General features: G+C 37.3%; 1 protein-coding gene across 3 annotated transcripts in view; it reads right to left on the bottom strand.

The window, feature by feature from the left end:
• Positions 1-10,830: 10,830 nt before the first annotated feature.
• CAND1 (cullin associated and neddylation dissociated 1) overlaps positions 10,831-16,751 on the bottom strand; it is a 43,117-nt gene continuing 37,196 nt past the window's right edge. For all 3 annotated transcript variants that reach the window (XM_082351178.1, XM_082351179.1, XM_082351180.1), the window contains 5 exons: positions 16,192-16,287; positions 13,639-13,808; positions 13,396-13,560; positions 12,158-12,265; positions 10,831-11,395 (listed from right to left, as the gene is read on the bottom strand). In XM_082351178.1, coding sequence (XP_082207304.1) covers positions 11,171-11,395; positions 12,158-12,265; positions 13,396-13,560; positions 13,639-13,808; positions 16,192-16,287 — 764 coding nt within the window. In that variant the 3' untranslated portion in view covers positions 10,831-11,170. The remainder of the gene's footprint in view (positions 11,396-12,157; positions 12,266-13,395; positions 13,561-13,638; positions 13,809-16,191; positions 16,288-16,751) is intronic.

Raw genomic sequence — 16,751 nt, 5'->3', positions numbered from 1 at the left:
TGTTTTGGGGGCTTGTCTCAGGTGCAGGTCTTTAAAAGTTGGGGTGCCTGATGTGGGGTGGTCCAGGGAAGAGCTCCAGGTTTGAGTTCCCTCCTCACTGTAGGTCACCATACCAGGGATAGGGTTGATGGCTAGACTACGTCTCAGCCTCTCCTACCCACCTCAGCGTGACCCTTTTCTCATTTGCCCATGTGAAGGAGCTGCTCCGCTAAGGAAATTGTTCCATAGGTAGCTGTAGACTTGGCGTGTCAGTGGGAGGAGCTAAGTCCATGATTTTCTTGTGTTGCCATCTTGGACTGCCCTCCTGTACCTCTTCTAATTCATGTCATTCATTACCTTTTGTTTTGTTTTTTGAAAACTTCCAAGACATGGTATATAATAATGCTGGCAGTCTAGCATCTGGCTTTAAATCAAATTAGCTTAATGTTTCACCATTTAGGATACTATTTATTGGTTTTTGATAACCCTTCTTCATAGTTTTACTATTTTAGTTTACTAATATAAGTTTATGCTGATAGTTTCTAACATTGAGTCATCCTAGCATTCTCAAAATATAGGGTAAAAAGTTTCTCTCAATGTACATTTCATAACATCCCTCTCTCCCCTCTAGAAAAAGCCAAATTAATCATCGAGAATAACATAGGAAAAATCTGAGTGGACTATTAAGCTCCTATAGTCAGTCATTCAAGAATTTATATATTTTTCCAGATATATTTGAGTGCTTACTATGTACCATCCTCTTTATTGTGTGTGTGTTAACCTTCTTAATTCTTTGAGGCTGGTACATATAACTGCATTTTACAGATGAGAGAACAGATCTAAACACATTAACAATTTGCCCGAAGTCCCACAACTGAGAAGTGGTAGGATTGAACCCAGGTTTAGAGCCTGAACTCTTAACAACCATATTATAATGTTTCTCATTAAAGCATTAGAGAAGATCAAAAAATAACAGAAGCTCCAAGATGGCAGACAAATTTAGTGTGCTATTTATTCAGTCTCCAAATTTTACTGAAATGACAGTAAACATCTATAAATGGAAATAAATCCAAAATAATATAGAGAGCAGAAGGGAAGGCCCACGTAGTTCAAAAATTCTGACAAATTCCTAGAAGACAAGAAGCAGGAGGCATTAGAGAAGTCACAAACCAGAAAAGCAGGGATCCTTTTAGTCCAGCCAAGCCCCAGAAAGGATTCCAACCTGTGAGACATTAGGTACAGAGAGGGACAGGGTTGCTGGCAGTACTCAGTTTTACTTCAAGGGCTGTCTGTGAACAGTTGGACCAGTCAGCTCTTCCCACCTACCCTCCCCCACTCGGCAATATCTGTACAATGTTAACAGAGAGGTGCTTTTTATAGAAATTGGACTATATTACATGCATGAAAAGGGGACAGGCTTTAAAGATGGGAGTTGGCCCCTAGGTTATGTCCTTCTTGTCACCTGGCATCATGGGAGGCTTTGAAATCCTTGACTCAGCTTACAAGATAGCAGCCAGCTACATAAAGGGAAGAAAAAGCAAGATATTCCAGGCAAAAGGTATAACCTGAGCAAAGGTATAAAGGTTAGGAGCAGCATGGTGGCTGAGGGAAATATTTCACTCTTGCCTGAGGATAAAGGTCAGTCTTAGGTGTGACAGATGCTGAGGCTAGAGGAGCAAACAGTAGCCAGATCTAGAGCTTGTACTTGCCCTATAGGCAAAAAGGAGCCATTGAAGGATGTAGTGCAAGAATATGAAATGGTCAAGACCATCGTTTTGGCAGTTGAGAGGACCTGGGAGTGCATGCTCTCTGGGTATCCTAAGGCAGCGGGTCCCAAAGTGTGGTCTGGGAAGGCATCAGGACCTGGGAACGTTAAAAAAAAAAAAAAAAAAAAAAAAAAGCGAATTATTGGGCCCTGCACACGCATTTGAAAACAACTCTTCTAAGGTAGAATACCTCTTATCTCAAGACATTTCATCTCTTCCAAGAACCTTTCCTGCCCCACCAATGTAGAATGGATCATATACTCCATTGTCACCTACTCTGTCTCCTGAATATACTTCTCATACAGTAGAACTCTATGGTGCTTCCTATGTCAGGTCTCTCCTGGTAACCGGCACACTTCTTTATGTCAGGTATGGCCTCTCACCTGGCTTTGCAGGTCTGGCAGGACCTAGCAAAGTACTTAATAAATTAGCTTCCTGGATGAATGAACCTAAATACCAGTTAGGAGGCATTTGTAGTAGTCCAATCAATAGGCGAGGAAATGAGGTCTTGAACCAGAAGAGTACTGGAGATGGACATGAGAAATATTTAGGAAATAAAATGGGCAGAATGTTAACAAGAGCTAACAATTATATAGCACAAACTATGTACCAGGCAGTTTTAAGTGCTTTACAAGTATTCCTATTTAATCCTCACAATTATCCTATGAGGTAGCTACTACGTTTATCCCCATGTTTTAGATGAAGAAACTGAGGCTAAGTAATTTACCCAAGTCAAATAGCTAATATTGAGCCGAGATTCAAACCCAGACGATGTCTGGCAGCAGACGTGTCTATGTTCTTTGTTATTTACAGTTTCTGCCTCCAAATTTGTGTTAAGATTTCCAGCTTGAGTGATTGGGTAAATGGGGTGTCATCAGCAAAGACATAAAGACAGGGAAAAACCAGGGGAAGATGCTGAGTTCAGCTCTAGCTATGCTGTGTTTGGGATATATTTATGGTGTGTCCAGCAAGTGGTGTGATATTAGTCTGAAATACAGGACTGAGCTGGGTATACAGATTTAGAAATCAACATGTAAACCATGAGAAATGGATGAGATGATCCAGGAAGGATTATAAATGAGAAGACACGTGAACTGAAGGCCCTAGTGAACAATATTTAAGGGAAACTAAGATGCAGTGGTCTCACAGGTATAAGGAAACCCCTAGACGGTAACATCCTAGAAGCTAAGGCAACAGGTAGTCTCATGGAGGGAGTGATCCAGCAGTATTGATATCAATGAGTTCAAGTAAGAAAAAGACTGAAGGCCATTTTGGCATAAAGGACTTCACTGAAATTGGTTTGCTATGACCACCTACAGAGGGATGAAAGCCAGATTAGAATAGGTTAAGAAGTGAAAAGAAGGCAAGAAATTGGGAAAGCATATCTAATTCTCTACAGAGAGATGACATCTTGTGGAAGATGCAATAAAAAAATTTTTTTTTGTCTTTTTAGACGAGACTTCAATGTATTTTTGAGAGTTCAGCAGATGGAACTAGGGGAAGTGGTATTGAGGATAAAGGGAAGAGATGGAGGACCAATTTAACCAAAACCTGGGAGAGGCTAGAGGAAGCTGGGCTCTGGGAGGAAGGTTGGACTTGAGCAAAGAACAACCAACTCAGCCTCTGAGATGAGGACATGAGGATGGGAATGGATAGGAGATTCTTAGGTGGAGGGACAAGAATGATGGCCTTAATTTTATTGACAGAATGATGTTAATGGCAGTCCACTGGGTGTGGAGGCAGGGTTAAGCGTAACACTTAAAGCAAGATTTAGGGAGTGAGAGAGGGAGGGAGCATCCCGAGATGCAGTAAAAGGACAAGTAATTTCATGCATAAATCATTTACAAAAACCAGGAGATCCAGATTAGGTAATGACAGAAGGCTGAAAGAAACTGAGAGAAAATGGTGGGAAATATCGATCACAGGACTCTGTGAGGTCAAAAATCAGTTTAGAGCGGGGCTTCCCTGGTGGCGCAGTGGTTGAGAATCTGCCTGCCAATGCAGGGGACACGGGTTCGAGCCCTGGTCTGGGAAGATCCCACATGCCGGGGAGCAACTGGGCCCGTGAGCCACAGCTACTGAGCCTGCGCGTCTGGAGCCTGTGCTTCGCAACAAGAGAGGCCGCGATAGTGAGAGGCCCGCGCACCGCGATGAAGAGTGGCCCCCGCTTGCCGCAACTAGAGAAAGCCCTCGCACAGAAATGAAGACCCAACACAGCCATAAATAAATAAATAAAATTAAAAAAAAAATCAGTTTAGAGCAAGTGAGGGCAGAACTTGATGTTATAGTTAGAGTAGGATATTAGAGTTTCAAACAGCTCTGGATGAAAGTATCTTAGCTTGTAGCCTTCAGAGTGGTTGGTCGAAATAGCAGAGATAAAGGTTGATAAAAGCAAGAATTATGGGGTTGGAATATTGAATGATACCTACGTAAGTACATTTCAGAAAATATCAAAATTGCTGGCACTTTTAGGAGACTGTTTTTGTTTGGAAAAATACAGCTGAACTCGGAGTGGGGGGAAGTGCTTGAGGTAGATGAGCCACTTCCCATGGCCCTGGGTACCACAGCTTAAAAAGTTGCTAACAAAATTTGATTGTTACTCTGGAAGGTGTGAGGATGGTGTAGAGGGTATGGAAGAAAGAAAAGATGAAGGAAGGAGAGGAGCCAGTGAGTGGAGAAGGAGCTTAGGAGAAACTTAGTGGCAGGGTGGTTGAAAAGAACTTGTAAGAATAGGTGGGAACGTCTAATTTTGAGTTGTTTGCAGTGGGGTGTGCAATGTGATCTAACTCTTCTGCCCACATTTCGCATCTCAAAAAAGGACCACTCCACAGCTCAACTGAGCTGACTATTCTTACCAATGCCTCGTGAATGAGTGTTCAGTTGTTAGGTATAACCATAAGACTTCTTGGCCACCAAAATGTGATCAGCAGTGGTGTGTGTCATTGTCAAGCAAAAGCACTGTGTGACAGATGTGACTCACTTCTCACTCTCCCTCTGCCACAGCAACTGACCACATTCCCAGTGGCAGCTTCGTTACCCAGGGTCCCAGTGAGGTGGGAAGCAGACCCCCATGCTATCCACCATAGCTATGTATAATAATGTATTCTAAACCACCTATTTGGGGGACTGTATGTATTGCAGCATAATTGTCCATATTTCCAACATCCAATCAATTGTTGTCCTGTCAGTTTTATCTCAAACACCCTGACTTCCCCTCCGAATCTACACTGGTTCAGCAGAACATTCCCTTTCACATATATTATTCCATTAACATCCGAACTCACCAACAAATGTCTTTCCTTCCTTCCAGTCCATTCTCTATACGGCAGCTCATCTTTCAAAATTACAAATCTGATCACATGACTGGCTTCTAAGTATTTCTAGGCTTGCCATCATCCCTGAAATTAAATCCAAAATGTTTACAAGGCCCTCTACAATCTGCCCTTCCTAGCTTCTTACTGTTCTCCCTCATATTCCAGACTACAGCCATATTCAGCTTCTGAATACAGCATGACCTCTTGTCTCTATGCTTTTGCTAATTCTGTTCCCACTACATGGAGCACACGACATCCTTGGCTTAGGCTTGTCCTGATCCCCAGACCAGGAATCTGTGCCACAAATCATACAGAGCCCTAACAGTATTTCCCCTATTGAAACACTACTTAATAGTAATTATGTAGTGTTTCCCGCATACCTTCCCACGTGCTAGTGTTAAGCACATAGTACTAAAGAGTAGAGAGGCACCGAAGGAAGGAGGGAAAAAGGTAATTAGCTTTGCCTTTGATCCGTTTACAAGGATGGAGGCACGGTAGTAGTTTTACAGAAAGCTTGACACGTAGAGCACAGTGAGCAGGGGCTACAGCAATGCACATCAGCACGGGGGCCTCTCATATACACGTGGTCATCTGACAATGCTTGACTCTACTTCAGCGGGCAACTGATGCTGAAGCAAATTTCAAAGTCTTTTAAATGTAGGTTTTAAAGACTACGATTTTTCAAGGTTTCCAAGCTCAGCATTCTGAACTTACTAAAACTGCTGACCAATCAGCCTCATTAATACTTCAAAAAACATCATGTAAAAGGAAATTAACTTTTATTTTTGTTTTTGCCAATTCTGCTAAGTGGGACTAAAATGGTTCAGAAGCTTGAAAGATGACTCATTCAATGGTCTTGTTTCAAAGAGTAAGCAATTTGATTTGTGATAAGTTTTTCTGCCACTCGCCTACCACCATTCAGTCTTTAAAATCTCATGGGTGGTTATCAAGATTCATAAGAAGGATTTTATTGTCTCTAAACATCAACTAATCCTAGAAAAATAGTAAACATCTGCTAGAGTCACCTTTACTTTTACAATTTACTTTCAAAGTTCAAATACATAGTTTTGAAATAATACCTAATACCCCCCCATCACTATTTGGCATGTCTTTAAATATTACAGCTAAACAGGAAATTACCTGTACTGAAAGCAAGTCTTTAGTTCAAGAAAGTAAATTAATGAACAAACTGTTCTCTTGAAGAGAATGTAAATGAGTAATTTTGAAAATCCACTTATTCTTTTTCAAGAATTCAAGTAAAATGTACTAGTTGCCTTTTTATATAGTACACCAATTGCAAAGCACTCACATTGCCTCATATTCCCCTGTGTAGTAGAAACCCCCTTTATACTCATATTTCTTTAAGTAAGAGAAAGCATTTTATAGCCAGAAAAAAAAAAAAGTATGTTAAGGGATTTAATAAAGACCATCATCCATTTAAATCAGAGGAGGTAATATATAGAATAGAAACCTATTTTCACTAAATCATGATAGTTCTAATTAACTGGTGGAAGAAAACAGGTTAAAAACAGTACTTAAATTTAGTTAGGAAGATGAAGAACTGACACTAAGAATGTCTGAAAACTTCTGCATATATAGAATCTCAGTTGGTTTTACCTACTAACAAGAAACAAGAAAAAGCTCTCTAGAGTAGTGGTTCTTAACTGGGGCAATTTTGTACTCTCTCCCTCTTCCCCTACTCCACTGGGGACATCTGGCACTATCTGGAGACAATTTTGGTTGTCACAACTGGGGGTGGTGATGGTACTACTGGTATCTAAGTGGGTAGAGGCGAGGGATGTTATTATCTTACAATGCACAGGGCAGCCGCCATGACAGAATTATTCAGTCTAAAATGTCATAGTGCTAGGTTGAGAAATCCTGATCTAAAAAGAACATGCATTTTCCTACTTAAAGTCTGGAGGAAAGCATGGGTTTTATTTCTAGAATAAGAAACTAGGTGTTTATTTCCAGACCTTTTAGGAAAGCCTAATTTAGTTCATGGATGGTAAGGATTCCAAGTAAAGTACACATTTGGTGTCTTAAAAATACTACATTAGGATTACAGTAAAATACCATCACACACATTTAGCTGCTCTTACCTAAGTAAGCAGTTGGGTTTATATTAAAAGTGAAATGTCTATGAAACAAGTAAAATAGTTTTTCAAAGTAACAGGATTATTACAGGCTACTAAATCATGAGGTTATCGTGGTTATCATATATTAACCAGTTCTAAAATACAATTCTTCAGATTTTTCTTGTGAGTGAGAGAGCATTCTAGAATAAAATCACTCAGTGTGCATCAGCCATTATTTACTGATAATGGCTAAATACACTAATTCCAATACATCCTAATCTAGAAAGAATTTCAGTTCACAGATAGATAGCTTTTTCTCATCTAAGACTTAAGTGAAACAATTCAATTTGCCAAAATCACTGATAATCACTTATCAGAACTAAAAAGTACAAAGAGGTCAGGGTATTAAGACTCCCTCTACTAAAAAAGCATTCTGACACATTAACATTACAGAGTCTAACAAAGTAAAATTATCCGCAATACTCCCCTTCGTTTTAGTTGAAGTTGGTTTTTATGGAAAGTGCTAACTTTCAAAGTTGTTACAAAGAGCCAAAAACATGTTGCTGGTAACTCTTGTCCTAAATTACAGTGTAGGTGTTCACAAAGTCCTATTTTTCTAGTATTAATAGGAAAATAAGCAACTTACTGTATTGTAAAGGGAAAATATGTAATTTCATTGTGCATGTTTCTTAAGAAAATGGCCATATCTGGTGAGATTTGGGCAGCTTGCCACATAATACTTCCAGTGTGTTGCATTTTGCAGCCAAAGGCATCAGAGGAGTTTTACTTAATTAACTGGAAGAAAATCAGTTAAAACCAGAATATCCTTTCCCCAAACAGTAAAACGAACTGTTGTTCTTGTCCATTTTCCATTTCACAGAGGATTAATTAAGATTTCAAAAACAGATGTGAATCTGGGGTGGCAGTAGTTTGAAAATTGGGATTCAGTATTTAAGATAGAGCTAGAATCAACATTTACTGAAATTTTTAAGCTCTTTAATATCAAAATATTTACTAAGCATAATATATCTAGAGATTGGCAGTTAATTTTAACAATTGAAACTTTTGGTTAAAATTTTTGATTTGGGCAGAAAATGTTATTTCAACGTCTAAAAAATTGTCAAGTATTACTACATACTTCGACATGTGGCTAAACACACCTTACAAGGTTTATTAGTTAACCAGTTAACTGAATTTTTCAGTGACTGAGGATTTTGTATATTTCATCATTTTAAACTTCAATCATGCCTATATAATCATATTCATATATCTGAGACTGAGCTAGATATAAAGATATCAGAACATCCCTTAAAACTGGTTAAATTAGATATGCCCATATGTTATTTCTTTACCATTTACCCAACAAAAGTGTAAAAAAAACCATTATTTGGTTACTTATGGTTACATAAAAATTATATAAATATTCAAACATTTGTTGAAGTCTCCATACTCCAGTTTTTTAAGAATTCTAATTCCCAGGGGTTAAGCAGATTTAGATTCATTAATGAATACATGGCCACATTTAAAAAAATCATTCAGTGCTGATTTTAAATTTTTAGTTTAGGCTTTGCCATACCAAATTTCCTTTCTACCTTAGTTTCATAAAATAACCTAACCTAAAAACACAACCCCATACCGAGCTTTCTTTAAAAAGAAATTGGGTAGATCTAAACAATTTAAACATTCTCAAGAAAATCAGAGAGCAGCTGTTCTCTTACTATTGTAGATCTCCTGAGGAACCTACATATGCAGAATTGCTAAGCAGAACTTCCTAATAATATTTTAAAGACCAGTAAGCAGTATGAGTGGCAGATTATGACTGAGCGCCACACCTTGCAACTTCCATTCCAATATCAGGACATTACCACTAGAAGTATGAAGTTAATCAGTATGACTCAGCATTTAAAATCTGAGTATTCTACTTTTACTAATTTTGTTATACATGTGAATATATACATATAATATATATTATACATATATAAACACTAAAACCATATCTACTACAAGAAAAGAGCAGAATCTTTTTTTTGTTAGAAGATAGAATTTCAGCTATATTAGAAAAGTTAGCCATTTTGCAAGACTCAAAAAAACAAAAAAAAACTGTAAGCATTTTAGAAGTTAAAGAATGGAGAAATCAAATACATGAAAAGTATTTGGATTTAACTTCGGACACTTAACTAAGACATTCACACAACATATGCATGTCAGTCTCCTATATGGTCCTAGAGCCTGCAGTATTGTAATTTATTGTGAAACCACGTAACCAAATACTTAAATATATCCACAACATCTATATCACGGTAATGCATAGTACATAATATACCAACATCTCAAAATAAATTTCTGTTACAGTTTTATGCAAATTATGGTATGACTATCACCTGCCACATTCTGAAATGGCACCAACTTCATGTAATGGTCCATGTCCATGTCCTAATCAAAATCCTTACTGGTAATGATGTCTTATGCATTATCATCTGAATATCTGAAGTCAAGCTGTTAATCTAATAACCACAGTATGTTACCAATTAAAAATCACCGCATATTTGGATGTTAAAGCAGGTTAAGTAATACAGCAGGAAAAATATTTCTAATTCACAGTTTCAAAAATAAAGGGTGCAGTTTTCAAATATCTGAATGCTTAATATCGGTCACTCAATTTAACAACTGCCTCCTTCAATACATGTAAACTATGTTTGCACAGCATTAGGAGATGTCTTTTATTTCAGAAATTAGTTCTTACTGTTACAGGAGCACCACAAATGTGAAGGAAGAGGCTACAGTGTGAAATGAGCTCACTGAAGGATATGTTAGATAAAATTTCAACTACAATATAAGGTACTGTTCCCCCAGGCACAGACCCTTTAATCAGGAAAAGTAGTCCACGCTTACCGAATACAATATGTAAGTTAGCTCTACAAGAAAGGGGGACAATCTAACTCAACTAAAAGAAAATACTATTATTAGCTAACAAACCTGTGATGGCCAGCTTCAGAATTGTCCTAAAAGTAAAATTCAAAAGCATATAGTTATTTGACTCTTTCGATAAGGAATGTAGACATCCAAAGGAAATGAAAGAAAAATCTGGCTTTAAGAATTTCTAAGTGGAAACACACGCACACAAATGGGTAACTGAGAAAAACTGAGTACTTACTTAAATATTCAAATTTTAAATGTATACGAAAATTTATAATAGAAAAAGAAGTGGCGAATTGTTATTATGACTTGATTCGCTGAAAACATCTGCAAATTCACACTGGCATTAAGAAAACCAAAGTTTCAAAAATTTACTCCTCTCTTTCTCTCCAGATATGTTTTCTGTGCAAAAATAAATATCTGAAAATTGCACTAATACAGTAATACTTATTTTTACTTTTGTATTATGAATAATCTGCACATGCTGCTTTACAGACAATACATATTTGTAAACTTGCTCATGCAAAATTAGTGTGTGCAACAGGGATACTGTTAATCCCCATACCTAAAAAAATGATATCTTATTATCTCTTTTAAACAACTGCCAACCCCTCCGAAATGTAACAAACCTTACACAGATATTCTTGTCTGCCAGCTAAAACTCAATTTGTGTTGCTGAAACAAAAAGTTATACAAGAAAAAGAAACATGGTTTTTGTCTTGCAGAATTTTTGATTTTTAAATAAGAGAAAATTTATAAAAGAAAGAAAATTCATGGTCACAGAATTTTAACATTTTAATCCTAAACATTACAGGGTAAATAGATACTGGACCCTATCTCCATCAATCCTAACTTTTACTTTTAGATGTCATTTTAAATGTTGCCCTAACCACTAAAACATTAGTGGTTTTACAACCTCTGGATTATGGAAATATGTTATTTCTGAAATAAATGCTACAAAAACAACAATGGAAGAAAGTCAAACTGTCTCCATGAAGGAAAAAAAAAAAAAAGTGGAACATTTTGAAGCTTTACTTCTCTTTCCATGTCTTATGATTAACCTGTCAATTCAGTGCATCATATGGTCAATGTAATGGTCCCCAGGTTGAACCAACATCTAACTAGTGTCCATTGATTCCAAGTTAGTGGATGATGAATCTTTTTGGATACTTTCAAAGATGGCTGCCAGCTCAGGGTTAGAGCTGATCTGTGACTGGAATTCACTCATCAGTGGACTCTTCTCTGCTTCTGGAATGGTTAGCAGTGCTGCTACTGCTCTCATGGCAGATCGCTTTAGTTCATCTTGCTTTTCAAACTCCTGCTTTACTGAGTTTGCTTTTACCTGTAACAATGAGTAAATTTATATTACATGCTATAAAAGGCAGTTCTTATACAAACAAAACTTAAGCACATATAAATAAAGCAAAGCTACTCTTTCATAGATCCAAAAGGCACATTATTCTTCAAGCAGAGTTGCTCTGAAACTTCTTTTTAGTAGTAGCTATGTATCTCCTTTTAAGGGAATATTCTATACAAGGCCCATTATAAAAACCAAGAGTGGGATCTGCTTATTAGCAAGTCCTACTTTGTCCTCCATCAAGAAACTACCCCTCTAGCTACCCTGTTTATTCATTATTCTTCAAACATGTCATGTACTGACATCTCTGTGCCTTAATTCATATAATTATTTTTGTATGAAAAGTCCTGTTTCACCTTCTGGACCTAAAACAATCCTGACTTCTCAAGGTGCATTTTAAATGCTGTCATGTGCATATGAAGCCTTCTGTGACCCCCACCCCCTCCTCCACCAGAATTAAACATTTCCTCCTCCTTTGTGGCCCTATCACACTTTAACCCATATCAGTACTTTAAAAATATGTGTCAGATTGTTTTAACAAACTTTTAAGAATAGCATTTAACAGTGCTAAGCTTTCTAAAACATCCACATTTGAAGGAAGTGAGGAATAGGAATAATAAGTTAACTTTTGAAACAAACTGCTGCATAAGGGTGCTAGCGTAGTTAAATCTGGAAAACCACAGTATAGAATCAACTAGGGATCCTGAACATACTAAGTCTGGCCTAAATCAATGACATCAATATTACCTTAGTTGTACATGTAGCACGTAATGGCTCAACAAGTCGGTCCAACCTCTGCAGTACTGCACTTGGACAAAGGGTAGAGAGTCTCACCAACATTAAAAATGTTAGCATCTATTATGAATAAGAGAGACAAAATTTAGATTTTGCATTATTTTCTAAAGACAAATCCCAAATTCTGACAAAGCTTTTGAAAGGAAAATGACTAACCTGTACCATTAAGTTTCATTTTGATGTAATCTGCCATTGGAATCACACAGAATTGCCTCAAATCTTGTCTAAGGAATTTTACCTACAAGTACTAGAGTTACCTTATCTATCATGATTGATAGATGGTCACGGTCCTAGAGTACAGAACTAAAAAAGTGCTTCTCAATCTTGACCGCACATTACAGCTGGGGAGCTTTACAAATATATCTATTTTTACTTCACTCATCGGGATAGGGCCACAGACTCAGTATTTTTTAAAAAGCTCATGTGCACCAGATGGAACAATCAGTGAATAAGAAAATAATTGAACTAGAAGAAAAGCTTTATAAGAAGTTTCTGCTGTCTTTGCAAATTTCACTAAAAAACCAAAACAAAAAGCCTGCTTATTCAGATTAATCCATATAAAGTCCAGTAACCCATAATCTTTTCTCTTAGACCATAAACTGTAGAAATAAAAGGATCCTATTCTTTCAGGGCTCTTTTCATTGAGTTCCGGAGGGGCCAGGTTATTCCATATTACATTATGGAAACATGAAAGTTGGAGTTCTGATAGTATGGATGAATTACTGCTCAACTACCACTTTTGCCCTGCTTGACCAAAGGTCCTGAGTAGAAGAAAAAGATTTTTCAAATCACCCTTTTACAGTTCACATTTTAAACGGACTTAAGCAAATAGGAAAACAAAAAGCAGTTATGAACAAAGTTCATGCTCTAAACCTAAGAAGCAGTATAATTTCTCTATGGTTGCTTCTACAGATTGCTTTGTGTATCGGAAAACAGTTCCTCCTCTTATCCTTTAACAAAACTCTTGATATTGACTTCCTCCTCCAATGAAAAGGTTTCTGGATTTTTCCTGTTTGTCAACCGATGTCACATTGCAACGCTATTACTTTTGCATATTAGTTTATAACACACTAAAATCATGACAAGCAAACCAATCTTTCTCACTTAATAACAAGAGTAAATTACAGAGGTGAAAGTCACTAGTAAAGTCTTCTTCTAAAACATTCTATAAACAGGCACAAACATCTTACCTTAATATCATAATGGTCCTTCAAACCATCTTCAACATGATTTAGAAATTCAAAGATATCAAGTCTATCCAGACAACTGTCCAGAAGTGTGTACATACACTCAAAAGCTGCCTTTCTAATATCCAGGCCGTCATCAACTGTATGCTTAAATGGACCCATTTCTACCTGTTGAAATAAAACAGAATACGTAGATATACTAGAAAGTAAAAGACAAGCTTAGGTAAACAGTGCAATCTAACTTACCTCTCTTATAAGCTCCTTTCTAACTTTTGTTTCATTATAAAGATGTGGAAGAACAGTATCTAGAAGATCCCTTATTAATGATGGCTTATTATGTGCTGCTGAGTTGAATGTGACCAAGGCCACTCTTCTTACATTCAAATCTGGGTCTTCCAACGTTTTTAGGAAATCACCTGAAAAATTGAAAGAGAAGCAACACAGTTATGGTAAGCTTAAAATAAAATATGCATTATATTATTTTCCTAAATTGATAGTTTATTATTGTTGGTATTATTGTTATTTCTTCAATGTGGGTCATGGAATATGATGAAATCCTAAGTGAGCTATGTAATTTCTTTTGACAACAGGTAAACTATTACGTCTGAATGTGAGTGGACTTAATTGATAAACCTATTCTCAGCACCTTTAAATGCAAAAGGTAAGGAGTGAGAGCCCCAAAAGCTCCCCATTACTTTGAAAGATAGTTGATTTAACAGGTGGGTGACATAGAAAAGTGACGGAGCCAGCAACCACAAGAACTAGTAACTTGAATGATTCTCCTTAAAATTCAAAATTAGTACTCGCACTAAAAAAGCACCAACAAAAGTGGAATTTTCTTTTTTTCACTCATTCAAAAAACATTTATTGAGCATTTATGGCATGAAGCAGTGGGGATACAGCTGTGGACAAGTCAAATAAATTTATGCTCAGATGAAGTTTACATTATATTTACTTTAAATTTTAAATTCCAAAAGTGAAATTTAAAAACCTGTGTTCAAAAGATAAGCAAGGTGGAGACAGATCCACTGCTTGATAAAGATGGAATACTGTTAACAAGTATACAATTTATCAGATGACGGAGAAATGTGCCTCCAAAAGCCTATTTTTACCTTTAACAAGAAATAGGTAAGAGGTCTAAGAATACAAAAAGGAGGAAACTGAAACCTACCATAGGACAAAAAGCTAAAGAAAGCACCTAGCCAGTTTAAACACAGATATAAGTCTGGTTGTTCTTCCACACGGGGGAAAGAAATTATAGTGCAAAGATCTTTGGAGTCATACAGACGGTGATCCACACTGCTTCACTTGTCAACTGTATGACCGACTTCTGGCAAGTTACTGTAGGCAAGAGCTTCAGTTTCCCAGTTTATAAAATGAGAATTTTATACGTACATTACTGAACACAGTGTCTGGTACACATGTGATATTCACACAGAGCTACTCATCATTATGTAATCTCAACCCTACCATAAGCAATCTTTTAGAATACACAGGGGAAAAAAGGTATGAGAAGACTTAAATGTATCACAACAGCAATTTGAAGAAATGGGAGGGAAAAAAAAATACTTCAGACACCATAGGTTGGTAAACTCAAGGCTGACCACCCAGGAAAGTTCTGACTACAAAAAAGGTTAAGAGGTAGCTTGGGTTCAAAAAGAATTTAAATGTACCAGACTAAACCTCCTCACCTCTGTTTGCTTAGAATTACTATCATGGTGAATTGCTTTCAGTAAAGCACAAAAAGTATTGCTATTATGATAGACAAATGGTGACGTGGTCTAGGAATTTCAATTTTAAACAAACAGAATGATAATCATCTGACTGAATAACTATACCAACGATGCACACTGGTTGACTGTTGTCAACCTAGAAAGATGTCTCTAAAGATCTGGCACAGGTCTCTTCCTTTGCTGTATCTTGTACAATGACAAAAATGTGAGTAAATATATCAAAGCAAAAAGAGAGGAGGGGAACAAAGGCAAGAATCTTCTGATAGAGACTTTCTTTGAATTAATTCTAGGTCTCAGCATTGGCACCCATTTATCCCCCGTGTCCCCCTTACTCTGAATTGGTAACCCCTTGCTGTAGTTCTTTTCTTTTAGACTGTGTTTTTTAAATGGCATGAAACTGCAAAGCTTCTTTGCCATATCCCTCTATCCTCTCTGCTGGTATACCCATTCTTCTGTCCTCAAGAAAACACCAGAGAGTTTGGTTACTAAAAGCTCTAGGAAAACTGATGATGAAAACAACACAGGGAAGTTATAAAATCATGAAAAATAACACTAAAAGCTAATTCTTGTCTTCATAGAAAGAGATGGCCCATTTCTTTCTTGGATAGCTCCTCTTAGGTTGGTAGAACTAATTACCACACGAATTATCTTTTTTATTCTTAAATTTCTACCTTAAATTTAAAAGCCTCCAAAGATCCCCTTGGGAGCTGGAGGGATACAAGTAATAACGAAGAACTGGGGCCATCAGAAGCTCAAATGAGATTCATTTACAACTGGGAAGAACTTCAGATTAGTCAGATAGATCATATATCTTTTTCCTTTACCCATTAGTTTACTTTAGGTCATTCCCAAAATATGATTATCAAATGTGTAGTTGACTTTAAAGACATCCTAGCATATTTACTAATTTCAGCTATTTGCAAAATTATTTTTTTCATGAAAGAATTACCAGACCCTTAAAAGCATTTTAGTTCCTTGGTGATATATTTAGCTATTGAAATGATTCGGTTTTTGACAGTTAACTATTAACTAGTTATTCAGTATGTTCATCTTCATTTCCACTTACCTATGCAGTTCTTTAATAGTGGATCAATAGGCTGTGGATGATCAGAAATAGTAAACTTCACAGCTGTAACCACTGAGCTTCGGGCATATGATGAGCCTAATTAAAAATAAATTGTAAGCCTATTGGTATTTAAGTCAACTAAAATCCATGGACACCTTTATCATTTTCAAACCACTTCAAATAACACCAGGGTCTTTAATTCCTTAAAACTCTCTTTGGTTGGGCTCCCCTGGTGGCACAGTGGTTGAGAATCTGCCTGCCAATGCAGGGGACACGGGTTCGATCCCTGGTCCGGGAAGATCCCACATGCCGCGGAGCAATCAAGCCCGTGCGCCACAACTACTGAGCCTGTGCTCTAGAGCCCGCAAGCCACAGCTACTGAGCCCATGTGCCACAACTACTGAAGCCCACGTGCCTAGAGCCCGTGCTCCGCAACAAGAGAAGCCGCTGCAATGAGAAGCCCGCACACTGCAACGAAGAGTAGCCCCCGCTGGCCACAACTAGAGAAAGCCCACGCACAGCAATGAAGACCCAATACAGCCAAAAATAATATAAAACAA

This window comes from Balaenoptera borealis, assembly GCF_965194805.1.
Source record: "Balaenoptera borealis genome assembly, chromosome: 13".
Taxonomy (NCBI): Eukaryota; Metazoa; Chordata; class Mammalia; order Artiodactyla; family Balaenopteridae; genus Balaenoptera; species Balaenoptera borealis.
The sequence above is the reverse complement of the archived record's forward strand: the minus strand, read 5'-3'. Positions and strand labels throughout refer to the sequence as shown.